At 34.9% G+C, this 27,386-nt stretch overlaps 1 protein-coding gene across 2 annotated transcripts in view; it reads right to left on the bottom strand.

Moving 5' to 3' along the window:
- Positions 1-27,386, bottom strand: part of SLIT2 (slit guidance ligand 2) — a 364,985-nt gene that overhangs the window by 127,367 nt on the left and 210,232 nt on the right. For both annotated transcript variants that reach the window (XM_058546810.1, XM_058546811.1), the window contains exons 5-6: positions 15,978-16,049; positions 4,504-4,575 (exon numbers count right to left, since the gene is read on the bottom strand). In XM_058546810.1, the coding sequence (XP_058402793.1) occupies positions 4,504-4,575; positions 15,978-16,049 (144 nt within the window). The remainder of the gene's footprint in view (positions 1-4,503; positions 4,576-15,977; positions 16,050-27,386) is intronic.

Raw genomic sequence — 27,386 nt, 5'->3', positions numbered from 1 at the left:
TACCATTTGGAGACAGAAGATGATTCTGACACCTAGAAGATATAGTGGGCAGTGACTAAACGGGGCAAGTTGCTGAAGGATGCAAGAAAGATAGGATCAATGGCCCAAGTGCATGAAGTTTGATACTGGAGAAGGGTTTGAATTAGAAGCTGCAAATTCACTTGACTACAGAGGCCAGGCAGGGAACACACATGAGAGAAGCAGACTGCATGTAAATAAATACAATGGGGAAGAGAGATGGAGAAGAGCAGACAGACAGCTGGGACGAGGAGGACTCTGGTGATCTAGTGACGATATTCTCTGTTTTAGCAGCTAATATTCAGCTCCAATGGACTGTTGCTCTGCTGTGATGGAAGGCTGCCAAACAATGTGATTTTCTCAAGAGAAGCTAGAAATGGAAATTTTTAGATCAACCCTCCTAATTTTTAAATACTGGCAACTAACTAAAATATTTCAAAGAGTCCGTGGGGCCGAGTCTACTTGGGCTAAGCAAAATATATTTGTGAGGCCACATTAGGCCAGTTGGGGACTACGGTTGTCAATGGTGGGATATGGGGTGTTCAGGGGTTGAGGGATTAACTTAAACTTCTCAGTAAAGTAGGGCACGACAGCTACAGATCTAGAACATGCATGCACTGACTCTCTTTACTATCCAGTTTTGCAATGTATTGAGTGACATAAGAACTAATCCAAGTGATTTGAATTAAGTCACATAGAAAAAAAACCCACTTTATGAAGGACCTATAAAGCACTGAATTGGTTGGCTCATATTATCTATAAGCCTGTAGCATTTTCCTGTGCTCAAGTGAAATGAGATTTTTTTCCAATGCCATTAAAATATACCCTGATGTTTGAACTAAAAGATTTTACTTCTCAAAGGGATTTGCTTTCAAATGACCCCTTTCCCACTCTCAAAATTTATGCTGACTTTATATGGCTTAAATCTTCAGAGTACATAACATACTGAAATGTGACTTTGGGGATAACATTTTTTTAAAAGTAGTTCACACTCAGCAGACATGCATTAATTTTGAACTACAGTTTCCTATAATTCCACATAAAAGAGAGTTTTCATTGAATGCTGAAGCCTGTGGCTATCAATTTGAAGACTTTTCTCAAAATGTTAATTCACAAAATGCGATTGAAGAAATAAATTATCTTAGTATTTTTATTCAGTATTGATGCTGGCAAAGCAATATTGATACTGATACCTGGTAACTGAACAATATGTGAAACCAATGAAATTAAGTTATTTTACAACTAATAATAAATGTAAGTGTTAATTAGGTTTTGATGTCATGTATATGTTATGGTCATGATCAATTCCTATCCTGAAACAATGCGAATTTATATATTGTACTTCTTTATTTGTAAATACTTTTTCCTCTATATAAGGTCTATTTCTATGTCCAACCTCAAGATTTTCTCTTTGTAATGAGAGCGCATCCTTGCACAAAGGACACCTTGGGGTATAAATAAGAAATGTTAGTCTTGGTAATCATGTAGGCCCCCTCGAACTTAGATCTTGATTTATTCTTTCTTATTCCCTTAGTTTCAAGCACACGATTTGGCAGAGAGTCTGATATTCAATGGATACGAATCACTATGTTTCAGTTTAATTAAATTATGCCCAATCTATGGAAAAGAAAAAAAAAACATAAAACTAGCAACTCAAGGAGTAGATTTCATTTCTGAATCTAGTGTCCAAAGAAAAAGAAAACACTGATGTAGATTTAATTTCCAATGCTATTTTTGAGATGATATCTTCATATTAAGAAAGTAAATAGTTCTAAATCCCATCAGCCAGCATTTCATAATAAGACCATGAATATACAAGTGATAAACTGCCCCCTTGCTGTCACTTACCTTGACTTTTCCTCCTTGAACCTTATTCACTCTCTCTAACTTAATATGTATCCCAATCTAACAAACTTGCCTCAACGGCCCAGGATGACTACTACCATCTTCTCATGTTTGGCCTCCGTTTATTCATACATTCACAAATCGTTCATGGAATTAAAATTTAAAACAATCAAAAGCATTGGGAATCTGAAATTCAAGGTGATGTGCAAATTAATTAATCCTTCATTATTTCTACATAGGAGACGACATATCCTAGAGAGTTATGGATGGTAAAAATAAGCAAAACAGACGACTTTCTTTCTGGAACCTTTCTGAGGGTTACTCTTTAAAAAAAAACCCCAACCAAAAGTTTATGATACATAAACTTCTGATTTGCTTGACAAGAAATTTGGGCTTGATAAATCCCAGTTTTTTCAATACTTTATCCAATTTTCCCTTAAATTCTTCATCAATTCTTTCTTGAATGGTTGTATGAATTATGAGGATTTAAAAAATTAACATACATCAAAAGAGTGTCTGCTTGACTTTATGAAATTTTAATATAAAATATTTAAATCATTTTGAAAGAAACATACATTTTCTTGTATCATGTGCTAATTTTAATTCTGTTTTTAGCGAATAAACTGTGACCATCATATATCTCTTTGAGAGATATATATGAGGTCCTCAAAAGAGTTCCCAATATTTTGGATTTTGATTTTAACTCCATGAACCATAAAACGTTTATCACTCTTTGGTGTGTTTCACGATAGTCGGTCCTGCTAAAGTCACCTTTCAGATATTTTGATAACATGACAAGCAAAATGTATGAGGTGACTGTGTTTTCATGAACTTACTGCTTCTAAAAACAATGATAGTTGGGAACATATAAGCAAATGAATAGTTCTTGTATTTGTGAGTAAAGTGGTTTTAACGCATAGCACAGTGCTCGGCCCACAGCAGGTGCTCAATATATATAGAAAGTACTCTCTCTTTCTCTCCCTCTATGTAGAGAGAGAGTACTCAGTATACTATATATATGAATGATTCCATATCTAATAAGTATTTAAGCTATTTTTCTTAATAACAAACTACTTTATGGGATTTTAATTCATCCAAAATATTCAGGGGCTTTTTCCATAAAATGATTGCTTTCATTCATATTCCTAGTTAGGAGCACTGACTTAGTAACAAATTTTTTGGCTTCATCAGCTCCATTCAATTAAATAACACCTGTGATAGTCTCTTCATATACAAAGTTTCGTGACATTGAGTACAGTTTTGACATCAGACTACCATCTAAAATCATAACTGGATCCTAATTACTCGGACTCTGAAATAGCATCAGTGTGCTTCGTATGTTAAAAATGGCTCTGGAACACAATCTAAAAAGTGGCCTTATAAGGTGTGTGATAAGCACTTTGAATGTCTTTTCTATAGAAAAATATAGTTATCAACAGAAAGTGACGTCTCTTGTGGTCAGAGAACAGCATATATTCTTATAACACAATTTATCTCAATCAACTCATTCTTACATCTTTAAAAATAATTAATAACTTAGCAGCACATGACGCAGCTAGAAATTCTATCCATTTACTTGCAATTAAAACCAAAATAATATAGAAAATATTGCTAAAATAAACCATCCTAGTTGAAACATTAAACTTTTTTCAAAATTATATTCTGTTCCTCAAATTCAATTTATAAAGCAATCGAATCTTTTTTTCGGGAGGATTTCATGATTCCTGGATAAGTTTTAACACATGGACAAAAAATTCAAAACCTCTTCACATTTAATTCAATTTTGGATTTCTGAATACATTGAGTCAGGGATGAATTATAGCATAGAAAAATATTTTATTTGGAGGAGAAATTTGTAAGTATATTTAAAAAGCTAGAAATGTGAATCTTTGGAAAAAAATTCCAGACGTGTAGAGGCAGTTTAAACGGCTTTAGTAACTCTCGCTTTTACTAAAATTAACAATTTCATTAAAATTATTTTACTAAGTCAAAAGTCTGTAGAGATTACTCAGTTGCCTCTAACCAATTTTGTCAGCCATGTCTATCCAGCAAAGAAAGAGAGAGGATGCCAATTATAATTCAAATTTGTGTGTTGTGCTTCACAAAGTCAGTAGGGAAGACTTGAAAAGGGACCTAATGGGTGTCTTATTAAAATTAGAATGTAGATTTCAAAATAAGCTTACAAAGATGATGTTATCTAGTTAAAAAGGACATTTTAAAGTAAGAAAACATCTTTCCATTGCATAGCAATCAGAAAATATCAGCTACTAAGGTTTATTTTTTGTTGTAATTTTTCCTATACAGCTGATGTTGTCTTAATATTTAGCCATTCTGGGAATTCTCACAAATCCTGTGAGTGAGAATATTTTATTATAAGAACAAACACTTAAAGGACAATATGTGTGAACATCTGAGTGTCCCTCTCAAATAGACAATTTTACCTAAACATGCAGATATGATATGCAAGGTTTTGCACACACATACATTTCGACTCTTCTCTGTATTCACCATGAGTTATTTAAGGCATCTCTTTAGGAGACCATTTTGACACAAGGTTTTAAGCTAGTAGATAAGCTTCCACATCAGCACTCCCCAGACACAAAGCTCCGTTAAAGAGTAAGAGAAATAAGCATGACTTACAGCACTTCCAGGTCCCGGAGAGCCCTAAATGCCCCATCTTCAATACAGCTGATCTGGTTGTAATCCAGTTGCCTGTTAAACAGATTAAAGGAATATATGTAAAAAGCTGAAGACCTGCAGGGTTAGGTGTAAGGAAGTCTCCTGAAGGGTCTATGGAGCCCTGGCTGCACTAACTGAAATGTTCTCACAAATACACTCATCTGCTTAAGAATGTCACAAGCCATTCTGGCTTCGATGCCGCCACTGAAATCTCTTTTTGTTCTGAACTGTCTGTGCAAATAGCAGCCCTTGGAAAGCTCCAGTAAATAATAACTGCACCTTATATTAAATGCCATAGGAATGCAATTTCATTACATCAAGAAAAGCTATCCATTAAGAGCTTTCAGCGTCATCTTGCTGAAACAATTTCATTAAGGTAAAGGACTGTAAATCACTTAATGTCACATGCACCCCCTCAGTGACCTAACAGAATCCATTTATCAGAGAAGCCCAGCTGCATGTTAATTTCACTATCCTTGGCAGGCAAGAGCAAGACTACTTTTAGGTTTTCTTCTTTTAAAAGCAGTTTTCCTTCGAGAACTCCAAATCAAGGAAGAGAAATGAAGTCCCATATATCTCCCTGCTATTTCCAACCAGGAATACATTTTAGAAAGCTAGCAGTTGTTCTCTATTAAGCTTCACTATTCTCATAATTTGCATTGTTTATCATTATATGTGAATTCTCTGTACTGTAAATACGGCATACTTTTCAATTAAGGAACTTCCTGAACTATGCCGCTCTCCAGAAAATGTTTTTAAAGTATTAAGAAATTAATAAAATTTTTGCTTTTCTCAAAGATGCTAATTCCAGCCCAAAACATTAAGAAACATATACTGCAGCAACATCGTTAAAACACTACATATATCTACGGTAAAAAGTTTAAAAGCTGTATCAGTTCGTTCTAAATAATAAAAAATTCAAACAGATGAATCTTCTCCTGTAGCTTAAGTACTCATTTGTTAAAATTCAAAGATGAAAAAAAAAAAAAAAGAGGCTGCTCCAAACTTGGTTAAGTCTGCTTTTTCCTGCCACTTGTTTTTGGAATTAAAATTTCCTTATTCATACAAAGGAATTTACTTGGTTGAAATGGAACAGCTAAGTACTAAATCCTATCTGTCCTACCTTTCCTTTTTTTTTTTTTTTTTTTTACAAATAAGCAGTTGTTGTCTAAACTAGTAGCTTGATGCTTAGCAATATTATTATTCCGGTAAAGAAAAAGTATTTTAATGCTTCACTTGATACAGAAAAGAAATGTCTGATGACATAGTCAGGTGAGTTGTCAGCTCTACATGCATTGAGAGGGAATGCAGACGTACAGTGGTAAGACTATGATCATAATACAAATGAATCTCTTCCTTGTTTCAAGTTCGGAATTCACCAAAAGGGCTAATTCATATTTGAGGTCTGTTCTTAAAGAATTGTTTAAATATTCCCATAAAATAGCTGTTTCTCTCACAAGACTACTGAATAAAGGTGCAGTGATTTAATCCAGTGACTTTCAGAGGGGCCTCTTCAAATTCCTTACTTTAGAAATTATGTACATAGAGAAAATCTCATGAAATATGCATCTCATTTTTAAGAAGGTCTCTAGGGGACACACTCGTACAGGAGACTACCTTGATGTCATGCAAATAGTACAATCTAGGACATGCAATATACAAAAAGGCAAACCCTGGAGAAGATACAATTTTATTGCTTTTAGAAACTAAGGCTTTCCCCAAATAATAGCTACCACCCATGCTACTGTGATAGCCCAAAGCATTTCCACTTATTAGGAAGTAATGCAGAAGTATAATTTTATTTTCTAAGAAGACTTTTAAAGCCTCATGATGTAATATGGCTGCTGTGGTTTCAAGAAAACACTTACATTCTTGAACACTTTTGATTTTTACAGATTAAATTCATTTAACAATTAAGTTAATAGCCTTTTTATTTGAAAGTGCTAAATATATATCTACACTACTATTCTCTAACCTCTTGAACAATTTATCAAAGCCATTTAAATTAGTACAATGGCATGAAGTGTTACCCTTGACACACTACAAAAGAGAAATTGTTTCCAGACAAATTGGCAAAATCTTTTAATGCTATCAAATTTGCCTAATGCAGTCTCCAGGTTAATCTGTAAAAGGGTGAGCTGTATGTTTGCCCATATCTTATTATCCTTAGCTGTCAATGTATAAATCAGTGCTGACACAGCTTCTTTTAAATCATGCATACTATACACAAAGGGGAAGACCCAGCATGCCAGAAAGCACTCAAGCAAATCTTGTCCTACAAGGACTGAAAGGCAGATTACTTTCCATATACCACCAGAAGTTGAGACGCTGCTGGGAACTTTGGTAATTTCACCCCTCTTTAACACTGCTTGTGATTATATGCTTCTGATTCTTAACAGAAATCTAAGCCTTTATTGGTGCAAAAACATTAAGACTATTTGGCTATCATAAGACCCAAGTTTTCTCTAAAAGTTTTCTGAATACTATCATATCTCAGTCCATATATCTTCTGAGAATGAAGGTATTTTATGAAAAAGTTACTCATATGAAAGGACAATCAAAATCAAAATGAATAATTTTTTTAATCAATTGGTGGATTTGTTATATTCAAAGGAACGTTTATGGAAAGTGTTGTGCCCACATGACTGCTCATGAGAAAATCTCTCTGCACAAACCTCCATTTGTCTGCATATGGTTCAAGATAAACAGTGTCAAAACGATGAAAAAGCGTAATTTATTTCAGGGTTTCTGGAGGATTTTTCTGCACCTTGTTTCTCTCACCCTGCTCACTTCCTTCCCCACTACCTTTCAAACCCAGGGCACTTCTGCTTTCCGTAAACAGGGAAAGATCTGTTCTCAGCCATGCATTTAGTGACAGGCTGACCTTGTTTAGATGTGATTTCCAATTGTGCCATGAAATTGTTCTGAATTAAGGCATCAGGAAGAAGAGGGTATTTTTTCCACTTCTCCAAAAAGTAATGTTACAAGGATTCAGCCAGACATAGGATAAATTTGTTGATCTTTGCATGATAAGAGCAATAGGTACATTAGGGACAGCTTTAGGATCCTTTTCTGGCATAGGGGACACTTGCCAGAGGGAAGCAAGCTAGCACTTTTCTTATTTTCTGGAGAGAAAGAGGGGTATAGATAGTATTATGGGCAGTTTCTTTCAGACCTCTGGCGACGTATCCTAGCACAGACTTTGGCGTCTTCTCTTCCTTATCCTATGTCCACTTCTCCCCTCTGCTTCTGCTCAAATTCCAAATCCCCTCTCCATCTGATCCTTCACCGACCTAGTTTGTAAGTGTGTGTTTTGAAGCAAATGCTGTATCATTAATTTCATGAAAAAGACGATGTTAAAAAGACTAGATAATCTTCAAGATATCTCTCAGTGTTAACATTCTATGATTCTCTTTTCAGTGGTAACTACTCCTCTTACGATGCTCTAGAATAAATCTAGACTGCCTGTTTTAATTTTTCCTAGTGCTGGTAAATTTAGCCTTACACAACACAGTGTGTCTTTACTAAAAGATGTTATTCCGTGCCTCACACACATAAAATTTCTAAAGCTGATTTGATTTTCTTTAACACTAAAAATAATGCAGCCTAGTTTCAGATTTTGATTAATTTTAGGTGTGAGAGACAATATATAATGCTGCTAAATATAAATTTTAAAAATAGGCACATTAAATGACAAAAAGGTTGCAAGTTTGCTTTCTTTGCATCTTGAGATATAAAGGGAGACATTGCATTCTGTTACTTTTAAGTTTTATTTCAGAGATTTCCAGTTTTAATTTTTTGAAATTTAGATACCATACTGTGTTTGAATTACACATATAAAACTTACCTGCCTGCACTAACTTCAGGTGGTTTTGTCCTTACCCATAGAAAATTCCCATTTTACTGCAGCATCCAAGTAATAAGATCTTATTACTAATGGATTTTCTTTTTGTAAAAATTAGAAAACCATAAAATATACTTAACTCTGAAACAACACTGAACATAAAAAATCTTTAATAATTTCTAAGCCACGCAGGGTCTCTCAATGTCTCAACAAAATTATTATGACTATGCTCTGGTTTTCCAGTTTTTTAAGCTACTAGAAGATTAGTTTATATTCATATTACTTTTGTAAAATGGTAAACTTCAAAAATTTAGTTTTGACTTAAAACACATCAAAGTGATTAGGATCAATATGAGAGAATATATAAATCAAATGGAAGAAAAAGAAAAAACAATGCTGTTAAGGATATGGGCATGATCTGTTCTATTTCTTCCCTTGTGTATATAAAATTCAAGTCAATATGAGTTCCTAAATATACAAATCTTATTTCAATTATGATTGCTTAAGAAGTAGTCCAAGATTTAAGTTATAACATACAGAGAGCAAAAGAATAATATAAATTGATCCTAAATGAACACCCTGGACAGAAGTTTCTGCAACCATATAATTTACCTCAACATAAAAATACATCAGTGTTAACCTGGGTATTAGTGAAGAAAACAACTAAGGTAAGTACTATTCTGAGGAATGCAAAATAATTTACGTTATTTGAGAATTTAACCCTTTTGCAATCTTTCAAGCAATATTTTGTTTTTCTCATCAGAAGAACGAATCTCAGTTTTTATTGGAGTAATCTATGGTGTCAAGTTATATCCACTTGCTAATTTATTGGGAAGAAGCAAAATGTAGCTCTAAGAGAGATGGTAAGAGAAAATGGAGGAAAGACGACTAAGTCGAGCTTCATGTTCTGGTAACTATAAATTAATCAAAGGTGGTAGAAACTGAAACTGACAATAGTAATTGCTTACATTTATTGAACGCATAGCAAATGGCAGGATCTGTGGATATACCATCTTATTATTCCTCCCAATAACTTGAAAAGGTAACTATTATCATCATTCTGATTTTATAGATGAGAAAATGAGGCTCATAGAAGTTCAACAACTTATTCAAAGTAGGTAGTAAACATCTGGTGGAACCTTGATTCGAATTTCAGTTGACATATTGCTGAAGCCCCCACTCAATACATAAGTGGCTAGGGAAACAGATTCAGAAGATATTCATTCTGAAAATGAGGGTTTCAGTTAAATCTCTGATGGCCAAGTTTCAAGGAAGAAGCCAGCAGATGAAGAGTGCTATATAATGTTAGAGAAGGAAGAGATTACCATAGGCTGAAGTAGTCATTTGTGAGGGAGGAAAAAAACCTGATCCTTAAAAAACAGGTAGAGTCCAGAAAGTCAGAAAATAGAAGTGAGTATTCCCTATGGAGGGGACAGTTTCCATAAAAAAAAAAAAAAAAAAAAAAACTGTTGTGAGCAGAGGCTCTACAATGTTCATGGTAAATGTTCACAAGAAAGAGGTCATTTGGGCTTGAGCAAAGAGCTTGCACGCAGATTCAGTGGGAGAGGCGGCTGGATGCCTGGGTGGAAGTCAGAATGTTAGGACTAGTCAGAATATCTAAAGAGACTATGCCACCCAATAAAAGTCATTGCTCTCTCAGGGAAGAGTCTATATTTCTTCAGACCTTGTAGAACTATAACAATACTCTGCTATATCCCCAGGGTTTTGCCATAGTGCCTCTAACAAAGTTTTTCTTTTTAATAAACTGAATGATTTTAAGCCAGGTAGTGATGGGCTAAAAAACAATGCTTTATGAAAACAAATCTTGTCTGTAATGTTAAAATTATCTAATGAGAATACAAACTGGAAATCAAAATTCAATTAGCAGTCTACTGTAACTGTTCAGAGGTAGCAAAATTTGGCTGTTCAGTGTTGGAGAAGTAAGAAACCTAAACATCTGTTCTGTCTCAAGAACAAGACGGCAGCCACAACAGGATCATGGCAATTCCTATTTTATACATATGTGAATTGGATTGCCAATTAATCAGTCCAATTTTCTTGGTTTTGTTTGTTTTATTTTGGAAAGTATTTATGAAGATATATTGTATCGATTTATTTTTACATAAGAGAATGACATCGCTGAAGAAAAACTGCTAAGGTATCCTGGAGATAAAGGAAAATGAAAAGTTGGAGAGGTTGTTGGTAGCAAACTTAACTGTAGTTGTTGGCGATTTTCATAATTCAGTGTGCTTTTAGACAGGCAAATTACAGGACCACGGACAGTTCCCATGGTACCAATAGCGGCACTGCTGAGTTCCTGATACATTTTACATTTAAGTACCCAGACAGCCACTGGTTGTCCCTTATGTCTACAGACAGCATTCAGGATGTTAAGTGGAGCTCTGGCCCTCATAATATGAAACTCAACTTCATTTACTATCTATAAAATGAAGAGCCATCTCCACAGGTTTGTTCAGAAGGTTCTATGCCCCACTGAAGACCTGTGGCATTTAATCTAACACTAAGGATAGTGGTCCCCTTGAGTGAGAAATTAAGCTCCACTTCAAAGTTTCTTTAGGCTCAGGCTTACTGAAAACACTCTATGAAGGAGTCTGGGGTACTTAAAAGTTACAATTTAAATTTGATATCAATGGATTTTATTTTTATGATAAGTATGGAAAAAGTACATAGGTATGACAAGAAATGTAATGAACTAAACACAAAAACTACCTGACTACAGTAGACATTTTGCAGTTAAGACAATTTATATGACAAAGCTAAAGTAAGTCTTGCAATTGCATGGTAAAATACATAATACACTCTTCTCATTGTTACATATTGAATCTTCATTATGCGAACAACTCTCGTTCCTTTACTGTTATGAAGTATGCAGATGATACAGGAAAAAAAAAACAGTAGAGAGATATATAAAATTAGAGAAGTGTAAAAAATAAAGTAAAATACTAAGTGTACCTAGTATAGAACTGTATATTTTCCCTCTATGGGTTTTAATTGATCCATCAATAAACTAAATTGAAGATGACAGAGTTCCCCCCAAAAATTAAAATTTCTAAATAATATAAATAGTGGTGTAATGACACATAGATTAACTCTCTTTCCTGTTTGCCAAATCTTCTTCTTGGCAATAATCACTGCACTCCACATTGGGTGATTTGTTTCCTAAAAATTCATGGCCATACATATTTGCTTCCCAAATGATACTGTGACTTACTCAAAGAGAACCAAGCTAAATCATCTTGTAACTTAAACCCTTGTCTATAAATTAATGCATGTTAAAAAAGAATAAATATAAATACTTACCCTAATCTATTTTTTACCAAGAGGCAGTTTTCCTGGAAAAGGAGTGTAAGACTCATAACAGATGTAGGGTTAATGGAATTGAGATAATGCGAGCAAATGAGAAAGGGATGTATTTATTTCTGAACTAAATAGTAAAGTTTGACTGGAACATTGAGTACATTTTGAGGATGTATTGCAAAATGAAAGAAAAAAAGGTAAGTGTGATTTACTTTGCACAGTATGTATAAAATAATGCTTGCTGGAATTTAATTATTTTAAGTATTCATGTTGAATTCACTAAAAAAAAGTGGTAAATTATGGTAGATTATGCTTTTGTGATGTGAATAACAACCAGCAATCTATTTAATTTGCAAGTTCATATATTTGTGCATTTTTTTGCTTAAATTCTGGGATAACTACAACTAGGAATGTTTTCTCACAGAAATAGAGACTTTTGGAAAAGTTTTGTATTCATAAAACACATATTTAGAGAATAAGCTCACAAGTCTTAGCAATAAAGCAAGGTTTAATTTGAATAGTCTCCTAAATTATTCCATTAAATGGAAATACTTCATGGATAATTGTAAACAAAACTGTGGCACAGTGTAACATGTTTTTGTTCAAGCTTTGATCAGGAGGCAGCAAAGGCTCTACTGCCATCAGTGTTAAATATATTAAATATATATATATATATAAAGTTTATAAAGAAAAGTCATATATAAACATTATTATTTTGGTGAGGCATCAGTTGGTAATGATATGGTATCAATACTTTAATTCATACTTGATTGGGGAGTTTAAAGACACAGATGTAAACCCTACGGAAAAGTGCTGCCAGTGATTGTTATAAACATTATAATTTAGTTGATATTTTAATATGATCTTGTTATTCTTAGATCTCACCATCTAAAATGTCAGGAAAAAGAAAGTGCTTTAAGTTGCAGCTGGAGAAAATCAGGTAATAAAATATAAAGGTTTAATCCAGTTAAGAAATTAATAGAGATAAGCAAAAAAGTTATGGGAAGTCCTCGCTGGAGATGTTTAAAAGTAAGATAAATGTCCATCTGTCTAGAATAGTTTTAGTGTGGCTTGCCGGAAGGAAGAGGAATAAGATGTGCTAATTTGCAAAATTTCCACAGCATCAATTTCATGTTGTCAGGGTGCTGCCTCAAGCACATTTAGCCAATCCACAAGATTAAAGCAACCGCTTCCGGTGGAAATCTTCTGATAACTGGAATTTGCTCTGAATAGGACTGAATATGGTAAATCCAATAAACCTGTTACAGTGCATCAGACTTTTAGACAGTGCTATAGAAATATCATCTTGATGCAACTAAAGCAGATATTCCTTTGTCCAGCCTTCTTTTTTCTCTTTTATCCTCTGAATGACCTGAAACAGTAGCCATGCAGGACTGTCCAAATTGTAAGTGCATACATTGGGATGATGAATAGGCCAAAGCACTGTACCTCTCCTTCCCACACTGAATATTAATAATATTAATACTGTTAATATTAATATTTATGGGCTTTCATTACTTGACGACTCATGGCTACCAGTTTTATAATAATATGAATTAAAATTTACCCTCAGTTTTAATCTATTTTACTAGATATCTTCCTTAACTTTTCATGATAAATCTAAACTTCATACAAAGCCCCATGAAATCAGAGGTTGTTTTTGAACAATGTAGTTTGAACTCTTTTTTAATTACTGAAAAATGCCTTTTAACTGTTAAATTCTATAAAATTGTCGCTAGGATCCTGATTAATTAAATAAACCTATAAACACATTGTGGTATTTCAATGTTGTTCTAATGGTCTTTCACATCGTTACATGGAAGGCAGAGAGAACAGCAGGGATATTGTGAGACTGGTGGGAATAAATTTTAACTTTGCATAGCCTCTTTAATAAATTCTAACCTCGTCAATCCACCCTTACCTGCCACAACTCACCAATACACAACGAACCAACCTCCTTGAAGATTCCTTTGTATTTTCTTTCAGGAAATCTTTCCTACAGCATTCCCTGATAACTTCAAGCAATACTTTTATCTCTTTCTTTCCTCAGCACATATAGCACCTAATATCTTGTTTATAAATCAGGGTCTTGTGTATATTCATTTAGTACTTTCTAATATATTTTCTTTTTCCATTTTGTCGCTCCAAGTCTAACTGACCCATAATAGACATGGGTCTATCTTATCCATTCCTAATATGACAAATTACTTCATGTTCTACTTTCCCATCTTCTTACTATACATTTTTCAGGGCTAACTTCTAGCAGTTGATTAGTGAACACTTTCAGAATGAAACAATATACTTTATTTCATAGCATTTTACTGTTTTAAAAGGTCTTTCACATACCTCCTTTCCCCAAAAAACCCAAGCAATTATTATATTCGTTTTATAAAAGTGAAAGCAAAGGTTCAATGATGTTTACTGATTTGTCATGTCTACAGTCCAATAGATAGCAAAAGATTCTGAGACTCCAGTCCTAAACTCATCTCACTGCATATAATAACTGCCTTTAAATTTGGGGGGGAAAATGATGCATGTGGGGAAAGACTCTTTTTAAATTCTGCTAAATCAACATTGCATTCTTCAGAGCACACTGGTTAGCATCTCTCTTTTTATCTCTGAACTTTTAAAATCACATTTTAAACAATAAATGAAGAAAATCTAAGGAGGAATTCCACCATGACTGGTATCCCACTCACAAATATACTCGTAATAAGGAAGAAGGGTTACATATAGATTTGGATTCCCTGAATATCTTACTAAGAAGATTAAAAGCCACCTGTTTTAAGGACTTAGAGATAATACTATCCTAAGATTGCAAGTGGCTATCCTTTTATCACTATCCTTTTACAGCAACATACAGGCAACTTGAGTAGGTGCTACGCAGGGATCTTTATATTGTTCTGACCATACACAAGATATAGAGGTAGTTGTGAACACCCTATTATTAGCGAATTTACCTGAAGACGTCCCCAAGCCCCAGCTAGAGAAGATAAAAAGAAAGCAAATAAAACCCTTTTAACATGTAAAAACTCATAAAAACCTAGGGCCAAGACTTTAATGGCTCCTCAATTTATATCTAGAATACATATTTTCTATATATATACCCTGTATTTTTCTGTCTTTACCTGTACATTTAGAAAGTACAAACTTAAAACAAAACGATTTACAATGGGGAGAATACATAGAGGCCAAAACTTGTAGCTTTATAAATAGTCGTTGTCTTTGACAAGGGAAAACATCTGTCTCAATTTCACTACTGGAAAAATAGTGTTGGATCTCACCATGGAGAATTCTGAATAGAACTTAATTCTTGAAAAAGTGCCTGCCCTGTTTATTACTAGCTAAGAAATATTGAATTCCTGAGAGTTAATCCCAGCACACAGGGACTTTTTCCCCCTACATTCCAAACTAACGTAAAAGCTAAGGAAAACATTTTATATCCTAGCATTAACAGTCAATCAAAAACCATCACTTTCAAAGGCTAATATGGTATTTTAAAATTTATAAAGATATATAATGACAATATTAGGATGGTCACTGAGATCTTAAATCTGATATGTACCTTCAGAACTATGGCCACTTACAAAGAACAGTTCTACACAAGACACCTGATTAAAGATTTGTCAAGAGAAAATACAGAAACACAGTTTTGTTTTTCTTCCTTTTTTTCTCTTTTTAAAGAAGGCTATACATATATTCTTTCATAAATATACGAGGGGAAAAAGATGTAAGAAAAATATTTACGCAAAGGGAAAAACATAATTTTCCCATTCTCACACTTTTGGCATTTAATGAAAAAGGTCATCTAAAAGCTCTAAAAAAAAAAAAAAGCTGTAGCTCTAGGCTACAGGTATCTCTAACAGGAAAATATTATCTACTCTTTCCAGAAAAAAACAGTTTATATTCTGCATTTCCAATAAACATAGTTAACAACCGAAAAGGGAGTTATTGAAGTAAGCTGACAGTAAAAGGGAAGAAAATACATTGTAAATATCTTTTAATCAAATCACCTCGTTAGATTTCACAAGATTAATCACAAGGTTTGAAGAATGAATTTGATAACAACTTCAGTTTCAAGACATCTTCTAAATGAGAATCTCTTCAGATAGCTTGTGAAAGCAATTTAAAACTTATTGTTACAAGCTCTCCTAAGCAAGCATAAAGTTATATAGAGCTTTCACCATTTTTTTCTGAGACTTTATTTAATATAAATTTAACTCTGAAAACAGATAAGTTAAAAAAACAGTATAAATTAGAAAAAAATACTTACAGATTTTTAATGTCAACTGCCCCACGGAAAGCTTTTCTTGGAATTGCCTGAATTTGGTTTTCACTGAGATCACTAAAAATAACAACAAAAAAAGATCAAGTTATAAAATATTATTTAAAAATTATTTTAATCAACGTGTTTGAGAAATGATAGGGCACTTAAAAAGTAAAAAAAATACTAAAAGGATCATAATTAAATCCATAGCATTAGAGATCATAATTAAATTCATAGCATTAGATGTAATTTCTAATACAAATATTTTATATTTCTAATATAAATTAAAAGGTTGGGCTAAATGGTTTCTTGAAGTACTTTTCCAGATCTTTAATTTCATAATAAAATTTCAAAATACGGTTCTCTTAAATTTAAGGACTGATTCAATTCTGTGTAATAAAATATTTCTTTAAAACAAACAGCAAATTATTCATAACCCAATTTCAAGGGGTTCTAAAATTTTAGTACTTGATATTTCTCCAACATTCTTGACATAATGTACGAAGTATATAGGAAAGCAGTCCCTCTTAACGTGCTAGAGAAGAGTGGGCAAAAACTGATAAAACCTGGGCAGTATTATTAAGTTTTCATAGCACTTTAAGTAATCTTGAAAATGGAACATGGTAGTACTGGCCCAACAATAAAACCAACAGTTCCTGCATGAAATATTAACAGCAGGCTGATTTAAAACCTTCTTTAAATAATTCTATTATAACCATAAACACAGACTGTCTATATTCGCATTTTAATTTAATTGAGAAATACATTTTAATCAAGGGGAAAAAGCACTCTGAGTTGGAATGAGAAGTTTGTAAAAATCACTCATCTCATGAAATGGATCATTATTTTTCCTTCATAGTTCAGATGCAATTCTTTGAGCTCATACAGTATTATTAGCCTTAACGAGTAGGATATAAATACATATGCAAGAAATGTCGCTGAAAACAGAAAATACTAGTCTAATTTTAAGTAACACTACCATATAGCAGAAAGTTGAAATATCAAATAAACAGATTATTAAAGTAACAATGATGGTGCTAAAATTATCTTTAAAATTCTAAGATAACTGATGCTCACAAAGGAAGATGAAGCTACTGACCACGGGTGCGTAGCTGATGCCAACAGAGCCATTTTCCAATTATGTGGAGGCATATTGGACAAATTCATCCACATCCTCTCCCCCGATGCTTCTTATGACCAGAGCTTGTTGTTCACACACTTGTGGCCATGCCACAGAGATAACTGGCAGATACAGAGATTTAGTGTGTGGTCATGACCTCATTAGCACCAAGTTTTAAACAACTGAGATTTGCATTTATATGTCAGTATCTGTAATGTTCAAATAAAAAAAAATGTTTGCTAAGCAATTTGTAAAGAAATAAACGTTGGTCTATTTAAAGAGTAAAGGTCTTTAGCAAAAAAGAAAAAAGGCCACATATTTTATTTCAAGCAGTAAATTTACAATATGTGCTTCTGCAGGAATAAGGCAGACGACAATTTCCTAAGCGACGTAGCTCTGTAACTGCTTTCAATAGTTTTAGTATATCCCGAAGAGTAATAAAACTTCATTTCCTTAAAAATTGCTATTTCTCCAGCTTGTCATTGATTCAGACTGACTTCCTTCTTTTGTTTAATTACAATGAGTTAAGAATGTTTAACAGTATATATTTAAAAGCCTTGATGCTAGAAACAGTATTCAAAGGAGGCTACTGAGCAAGAAGGTAAAGAGAGATATTGGAGACGGAAAAATCAGAAAGTAATAAGAAATGAAGAGGAAAAAAGACTGAATTCAAGCAAATTCGAATCTAAAGCAATCCCTGAAAACCAGTTCTGTTTTTACTGTGGTGCCCTGTCAATTCAATGTTTTCCCATCGCTTATTTTTTTTCCACTTCTCCTAAGACAAAGACTGCTTTAAAGACTGTGTAGGTGAATAAAAATGGCAGAGATGTTTGCTTCAGATCTTGCCTGCTTCCCAGGCTCTGCAGTCTTCCCATCTCGCCAGCTGGGGCCACTTCATTCACCACCTGCAATCTCAGCTCTGCTCAATCTCTAGGCACAGCTTTCTCCTAGGGTCATGTTCTCAAATGCAGGGAGAGTGGGTGGAGGAAAAGTCAGGGGGATGATTTTAGGTGGTTCATAGAGACAGCACTGAAGAACAATGAAACACACAGTCAGAACACCAATCCTTCTGAATTTCATTTTAGTCTTTTTCATTGCCTTAGGCAGAATTCTAGGGCATAAAAGGTTTTATCCTGCTGACACTTACAGTCTTTTCTTTTTATATAAGAGTGAGAGACTGTCAGACTCAGAGCCTCCTTACTCCCCGAAGATCAATGGTTTATGCCACACATAAACTATAAATAGTCTATAAAATAGACTATTCTACCCAGCCCACTCTGGCAGGCAACTTCAGTTACGGATCCCAGGTCCCTTCAGTTAAGTGGGCCATGTTCACTCATCACAGGAGGAAGAAACTTAAGTTTTCAGTACCTACTGTATGCAATAGTTAAAATTTTAGACATAATATATCATCGAATTTGATCTATATTTCCTTTAATCCCCATAGCCATCTTATAAAGTATTATTATTACTCTTATTTTTTGCTGAAGAAGATTCACCCTGAGCTAACATCTGCCACCAATCTTCCTCCTTTTGTGTGTGAGCTGCTGCCAGAGCATGGCCACTGACAGACCAGTGGTGTAGGTCCATGCCGGGGAAAGGAACCCAGGCCACCAAAGTGGAGCATGCTGAACTTAACCACTAGGCCCCTGGGGCTGGCCCTAAAGTATTATCATTACTAAAGAAACCAAGTTTCAGAGATGTTAGGTATTAGTGTTAAACAATGACACAAACTGTTAAAGTAGATGTCTAGGAAATCCAGATAAATATTGAGTCAAGATTTGGAGATTTCTAAAGATGATACTAGAAGCTACTTAATCAATCTCAATATGTCCTTCCTGTGGCCTAGAACTTAGAAAGCTTTGTCATAACTCATCTCAGCCTCTGACTTATATCATTTGCAAAATGATGGGTCAGGTTGTGATAGAAGAATGACATATTTTCTACATATAATCAAGTGGGGGTTAGCAGTTATTTCAATCCAACATACATTTATTTAATATCTACTAAATTGGCTGATGTTGCAAGGATTACTGAGTTGGGTAAAGCTCATTTCCTGGCTTCAAGAATTTTCAAATCCAGTAAAGTAAATGAAGCAAGTAACCAAATAGAAGCCCAAATGAGAGATTTAAACAAATTATTGAGAGTCTAAAAAGCGAGAAGACAGAGTAATAAGAAAGGCAATGCAGATGTGTCGAGATGTAAAGGTAGAGGGCAGGGTGAGAACCAGAACTTCTAGTGAAATAAACGGCACAACCGAGAGTATGGACGTAAAAAATCAGAAGATTTTATACGAGTAGCTTTTGGTCTGGTTTGCTTAGAAAGTATAACACGTGGAGTGGAGTAACAGGAAAGATGAGGTCAGAATGACAAGTCAATGGTGCAATGAGTAGACTTTTGGGTAGCAATTGAGGAGCGAGTTTTTACTTTAGCAGACAATGGAGGGGAGAGAAGAGCAGTGGATGGCAGCAGGACAGAGGCTCTTCCTTAGATAAACTAAACTAGCAATGAGATTTAGGATGAATATGTGGTGTCAAAGACTCAAGTTTGCAAGACCAGATACAAGCCTTTTATGCTAGTTGGGGAAAGGGTAGTGAGAATCTCAAGCCATATAACAACCATCAATACGTTGCTTGCTTACCCTGACAGTTAATGGATGAGGCATCTCCCACTCTACAGACAGAAAAGGTGGAGAAGATAAAGAGTGGTCTCAGGGATGAAAGAGGAACCAAAACTTAGAAGAGGATCGTATACGGATATGGATTAGGCAAGGTAGAGAGAAGAGACAGAAGTCACTTTGAACTCAGATCACAGGGACCATTAACAAAATTGGGAAATCAGAAGAGCCATTGGCAGTGTCAATTATGAAGTTGGTTTTGAAAATTTTTCAATCTAGTTAGAGAGATGTGATATATATCACACAGTTTGATGGCAACAAAGATAGTATATGGTAAGTAAAACATGAATGGTATCTGAGAAAGATGATCTAGGAGATAAGACAAGTAACAGTCATTGGAGGCTTGATTGATTCAGGCCACTTTCAAAATAGAACGGGATCTTTTTGAACTTTGATGAAAATGATTGAGCTCAGTAATTCTCAGACTCCAGTGTTGGTGAAGGGTGTGGTAGGTGATGGGTGGCAGGAATCCAAGGAGACAGGCAGCATGCCAGAGGAATTAAGAGCATAGACTGCAGACCTAAAATATCTGAGATTGAATTCTAACTCTGCCATTTATTAACCATGTGACCTTGGGAAAATTGCTTACACCTTCTGCGCCTCAGTTTCTTCATCTGTAAAATGAAACAATAATAGTGCGTATCTCATAAGACTGTTAGGTGGATTGAATGAGTTCATACTTTTAAAATGCTCAAAAAGTACCTGGCACATAATAAGCTCTATAGAGGTGTTGGTTACAAACATGTTACAATTATTCTACTTGGAGACTGCTATGTGTTCCTGAGTGTATCTGCTCTGTTCCTTGAAGATCATTGTAGGCGATGCAAGACATTACTGATGGGACTGCATTGTTCTGTGAACTGCGTGGAACAAGAAAAATGAGTCAGAACTACTGAGTTAGTGAGATGAAGCTGCCAAGGGAAGAGTTTGTAATTACATCACTAGACAATAGGGTGTAAAAATGTATTTCAGAGTAGAGAAATGGCTTGACTGGAGTTGATTTTTAGGAAGATTAATCTGGAAATTGAATTTGGGAGAAGGCAGGGACAATGGGCAGAGAAGTGGTATTGGGCAGTGTTGGTGGAGCGAGATGGTCTCCATGAACTAGGAAATTCTTTTGGAGAATACTATGTAATAAAGTTGGGAGTTGGGTTCAGGACCAAATATAAGGTCTTCAATGCAAGTTAAGGTGATTGTCATCTTTTATTTTTTGGTGAGGAAGATCAGCCCTGAGCTAACATCCAATGCTGATCCTCCTCTTTTTTGCCAAAGAAGTCTGGCCCTGAGCTAACATCCGTGCCCATCTTCCTCTACTATATATGAGACGCCACCACAGCGTAGCATGACACGCAGTGCGTCGGTGCGCACCCGGGATCAGAACCGGCGAACCCCGGGCCGCCACAGCGGAGCTCGTGTACTTAACCACTTGCACCACTGGGCCGGCCCCACTCAGCACATGCTATTTGACTTCATCTCCTTCTACTCTCTCCCTCACCCACTCTTCTCCAACCACGCTGGCCTTCTTGGAGTTTCTTGAAAACTTCAACATTCTCTCACTTAAGGGCCTTCCTTGATACTTTTTGTGCTTCTATTTCCACCTCAGACTTTCATTCATGAATTCCATGCTCTTAATTCATCGTATAAAATCATCTTTCCAAATCTCTCAGCTTTTGCACATTCTCTTTTTGTCTTAGGTACCTACTTCCTGTCATCATGCAATAGAAAGTTAAACATCGTGCAAGACCCAGAGCAAATAGTACCTCCTTCAATGTAGTTTTTCTCCAATTCCCCAACTGAACCTGGTGCTAAGATCTGTGTAAACCATAGCTATATGATGCTGTGCAGGGCGATCAGCCTCTCTCTCTATTTACCTATCTGTAAAATGAGCTGGTAGAAATATCTCTTAGGGTCATTTTGCTTGGTCCAAAAAACAGTATTGTTATTAATACAAATGAATATTTAAATATGAATAAAATTATTACATGATTATAAAATAACCATAAAATACAATTATTTATTATTGAGGAGTCAATTGTTCCCTCTTCTGTGCTCTTAAGGTGACTGGCATACCTTTTTATTGCAACACTTCAAAAATTTTAGTTGAATTCTTTTCTTAGATAACTGTCTTTCCTGCTAGACGATGTGATGAACGAAGTCAGGGATTCTAGTTCACCTTGTTCTATAGAATTTCTGGCATATGATAGGCCTTTAGTAAGCAAAAGTTTGTGGAAGGGAGGTAGGGAAAGAAAAAGAAGTTCTGAAGAAAAAACTTACAAAACATGGCAACTTGCTGGATGTATACGGGTAAGAGACAGAGCTATTAAGGATAAGCCTTTGGGTAGAGCCCTGAGAAGTAGCAAAATCTAGTTGTACAGACACAACGAGGGTAAATCAGGAAAGAAAACTGGACTTCTGAGAGCACTTTTAGGTATACTGGTATCAAGAGAACAGAGGACAGGTGAATGGTAACGTTTCACAACATGTTGGAGATATGAAACTAGAGCTCAGTAAGGAGATCAGAGAGAAATGCAGATCAACAAGTCTTCGCACCACAGTGAGAATTAAACTATGCACTGCATGTGTACATCTTCTTTCAGGTGGTATGCATTGACAAATTTCAAATTTGCAGGTTATTGTCCCCAAGAACTGATGCTTGGTGTACTCAAGGTTTCAATATTTGAAAGTGGGAAAGTCGGATGTGCTCTTTTCTCACTCTCACTTCTATTTTCTCATTCATGCATTCAAAAGCATTTATAAAATCATCGCTTTGTAAAGGTTCTCTGTTTCCTTTGTGGTATGTTTTTAACCACCAACTTGACGGCTGCTCCTTGATAAACAAGGCTCTCTCTTCTACATACGTCCTTTCCCTTCCAGGTCTTAATATAATCCTACATAGAATAGGTTCTTTTATCATTCTTTGTCAGATGTACGAATGGTCTCTTTTTAGGGATTATTGGGGCTGTTCTTTCACTAAAAATTGTTTCGTCACTGGCAATCTGCAGCAACTTCTAGTATTCAACAACCAAAGCTTTATTGAACACAGCAGTAATAATGGATATCTCATTTTTCTACTCTCTAATATGCTTTGATAACAGTGCTTTCTTGAACTTCATAAAAAGTATCAATAGAAGATTTTTACCCAACGTACTGACAGGAGTTGTAAGGTTCCATAAATATTTAAATGTGAAAATGTGTACAACTTAGAACTGATGAAATAAGATAGCACTGAAAGCTAACATTTACTGGGCAATTACTAACTGCCAGGCAACACACTTTGATTTATTTGATTGTTTCTATAATCATATTAGGATATACTCTTTTATTCCCATTTGGAGACAAGGAACTGAGGTTTACAGAGGTTACATAATTTACCCGCAGTCACATAGCTGGTAAGCGGTGGAGCAGGGATTTGAACTTGGCTCTGTAGTTCTCCAAACCTCATACACCTAAGCACTGCTGTTCTGCCTTAGGCATGAGGTGGCTCCTGTAGAGATCTGGCTTTCTGACATTATAGTTCAGTTACCCTGGAGCTGTGGTTTCAAAGTGTAGTTCTAGGACCACTCATAAGCATCCTCTGGGGAGGTTGTTTGAAAAACAGACCTCTGAGCTCCGCTCCAGAAACACTAGCCAGGATCTCTTGGGGAGATGCCCAGGAATCTGTATTTTTAACAAGTCTGCTTGGTAACTACTATTCCCATTGTTTTTGAAGTCCATGTTAGTAGCCCACTGGAACATCTTCAACAAATGTTATCTTCTAGCTTTCGTTTGGTTTACAAGCATGACATTCATTTATGTGCATCCAGTTGGAAATAATGAATGCCAACAGGAAATAAAAAATGGGAAGCACCACTAAAATCAAGAAGAGTATACATAGTTCTCTGAACAAGAAGAGGGCTGGATAACAGAGGCCAATTTTTTCACTGTGGTAAAATATATAGAACATAAAATTTACAATTTTTAACCATTTTAAGTGTACAGTTCACTGGCATTAAGTACATCCACACATTGCTGTGCAACTATCACCACCATCCATCTCCAGAATATTTTGAGGGTCCATTTTTAAAACTTTTTTTGCATAATGTAAAATCTTACCAGCAGGATACTAATATTGAAATAATAAATAATTCACAATGTAAATAATTTTTATCATTTCTCTTTCTTCTTTTCAAACCAGTATCATAACACTGTTTCATATTAACATTTATCTTTCCAAGTGATATTTAAGTCCCCATTTAGGTTACCTATAAGCACTCCTATTAAGTGCATTCAAGGAGAACATATCTAATTGGGTAGAGCCATCAGGTAATGAGAGATTCTAAAAATAGTAGGTGGCAACGAATAAAAAAAATTATCTCCCTGTGTGCCTTTTATGATAGGGGCCACTGAGCTAATAACCCAGGTTTTATAATAATCCATGTTTTTTTGTCACATCTAAACACAGAGATAACCACAATGGCCTGAAAACAGCCCCAGATGCCTGAAGTGGTTTCCTGGAGGGTGGTATAGAGACAGGCCTGGATTAAAGTTTGGATCCATGAAACTATGTGACCATGTGATCTTGGTCAAGTTACTGAGACTCTCTGAATCGCGTTTTATTTTCTCTAATTCTAGAAAAACTACCAAGCACTGCTGTGCCGCGGTTACAGCGAGGACTGCGATCTGACGTCTCTCTGTGAACGTGTGAGGTGTCTCACCCAGTGTGAGCACATGACGGCACGTTACTTTCCTGCCCTTTCATCAGTCCAATTCAATTCACTTCAGGAATTCCTTATCGAGGGCCGTGTGTGCTGAACACACTGCTAAGTCTTAGAAATAAAAGATAAAAATAACATGTGTCTGCTCTCAATAAACTCAGCTCTAGAAAGAGAAAGAAGGCAGGAAAAATGATTATTACATTACTGAACTGATAAAAATATCAATAGGAAAATATACAAAGTCCTGAAATAGTAAAGGAGGACACACTTCATTCTGTCATTGATTGGAGTGTTGGGAAAGGGAGATGATATTAAAAAAAATAAAATAAAACAAAAAATCTTTGCTATGGAGTTTCTTTTTTATTTATTTATTTTATTGAGGTATAATTGATATATGACATTTTATTAGTTTCAGGTGTACAACATAATGATTTGATGTATGCATATATTGTGAAATGATGGAGTTTCTTAAGTTTACATATGGACTCACAGAATACATATGTATACACAATCTAATATATATGCATTTTTTCTGTCAAGTCTTTGTATATCCATTTCCCTCTGCCTGAAACATTCACATGCTGTCCTTCACTTGGTTAATCTTCCTTTCACCCTTTGGAGCAGAGTTTAAATATTCTCTCTTCTAAAACTTTTCTCTGAAATATCTTAATACTGGAGTAGGCTCTCTTCCTTGTGCTCCTGTAACATGTTATATTTAACTGATATACTGGATTATAATTGCTAGTTTACTTGTTGACACATCCCATGAGAGCTAAAAGTTCCTAGACTGAATAACTCATCATTGTATCCCTAGTGCCTAACACAGTGCCTGGCTGTGCTCAATAAAGTATAAATAAAAATGTCCATAACTGATTAGTAAATTGGTATTAAAATTATTGACATTTAGATCCTCAAGCAAATTACTTATTTAACAAGTATTTGGTGTCTTTCTTAGGATATATTACATGAAAACGTCATCTTCTACTCTGGTAAATTAAGGCCATGACGTATTTATTCTCTGGTCCCCAAAGATATGGTAAAAATATTCTTTTTGTGATCCAAATATCTTTACTGAGATCAGTAAGATAAAGGCAAAGGCAAAGTTAGAATGATTGTGTTAGTATAGGTATCACATATTTTAAATGGATAACAGTCAGTGAAAGCCTTTATTCAGCCTCAACTATAGTCTCAGTCTCAGCTGATAGATTTAAAAACCCTTTAATTCTCTCAGTATGTGTGGCTTTCATAGTTTTGTCAATAAAACACGGATGCAATGAGGAAATAATCATTTCCTGAACATAATTCCCTGCGCTTGTGTCAAGAATTGCACCATTCATTTATTGAGACATATCTAAAATGTGATCCTATTTTCTCATCAAAATAACTGCAATATAGGAAAGAAGACTAGGCATGTATATACGAATAAAGAGCAAACACAAACTCATGATGACATGTATGTGTAAATTAAATAATGAGATGTAACAAGAGTGAGGTGGCATATAAATCAGGAAATGCTTTCAAAAGAGGAGGGCACTGAGCTGTGTCTTAGCAAAAGTGATGGGGATGGTTTGGTAAGAAGAAATGGGAAATTATTTCTAAAGAAGAAATCAGCATGGGAAGATAAAAGACAGAGGTATATTAAGGGTGATATCATCGGGGGTGAATGGTAAGAAGATAGAATTTTGTTGCATTTAACTACTAACTAGAAGGAAAGAGAATGGTTGTTGGGATTCCAACACATTCAAATAAGATGACTGTGCAATTTTCAGTTAATCTTATTAGCAGAAAGAAACAAGATGAGCACGTAATGAAACAAGATGAAACAAAGATTTCAGGAATCTTTGTGCAAGAATAACTAGAGAACAACATCTAACTACTCAGAACAGCAAGTTTTGTTGTTTTCTCCTCCCCTAGTTATTCTCAAATGTACATTTGTCAATGAAAAGTCAATGTCAATGTGTATACTCATTCTGACTTTATAAAAAACTTGTGGTCTACAAAGATACCCAAACATCAGGACTTCCTTCTAGAATTTACAGGTTTCAACTAAAAAGTGATTCTTGATAATCATGAAAAAATTTTCAATGGATGACAAGCTTCATTGAAAAAGCACCTACAAATCAAGAATTGATAAATAAAATTGTCAAACATCAAATCTCAACAAATTATGATCCTCCAAAGAGAAAATTTTTGCAACAAACTTTAACAGCTTTACTGAGATAAAATTATACCAAAAAGTTTACTTGTTTAAACTACACAATTCAATGGGTTTTAGATTATTTATGGAGTTCATAACAACCATCATAATCTAATTTTAGGACATTTTCATTACCCCAAAAGAAACCTTGTACTCCTTAGCAGTCACTCCCCTTTCCCTCCCCATGTGGTAGCATGTATCTGAGCTTCATTTTTTATTGCCAAATAATATTCCATTTCATGGCTATACCACATTTTGTCTATCCACTCCTCAGCTGATAGATGCAACAGGCTTTGTAAGGCAATTTCAAAATCAATAAGTACCTCTGCTGGGAAATAGTATATTTAGTATGCTCTTTGGGTCCTTCGTGACACTTCTGTACTTGGTTTAATATTTTTTAAAATAACAGGAACCCTTATTATTAGTATTATTAGTCCATGGCCATCAGGAAATGGCTACTGCTTTAGACCATCTTGAATCCTTTCAGATACCACACTCTCTTTGAAGACTTGTTTGTTTTGGTTCAACTGTGTGTGTTGGATTATAGTGTTCTTCCCCTGATTTCATCTCCATATACTCACAACAGCTCTACAATACATGATATATTCTTTGGATCACGCTCACAGAATTTGTATAGACTCTAGAAACAGCTTTTGATTTGTTTTGAATTTGGGATAAAACTGTTTTCAAAAATGAGAATAGATGTATTTTCTTATCACTGCTTTCT

Source organism: Diceros bicornis, chromosome 8 (genome assembly GCF_020826845.1).
Source record: "Diceros bicornis minor isolate mBicDic1 chromosome 8, mDicBic1.mat.cur, whole genome shotgun sequence".
Classification (NCBI taxonomy): domain Eukaryota; kingdom Metazoa; phylum Chordata; class Mammalia; order Perissodactyla; family Rhinocerotidae; genus Diceros; species Diceros bicornis.
Note: the sequence above shows the minus strand (reverse complement) of the source record. Positions and strands in the feature narration are given on the sequence as shown.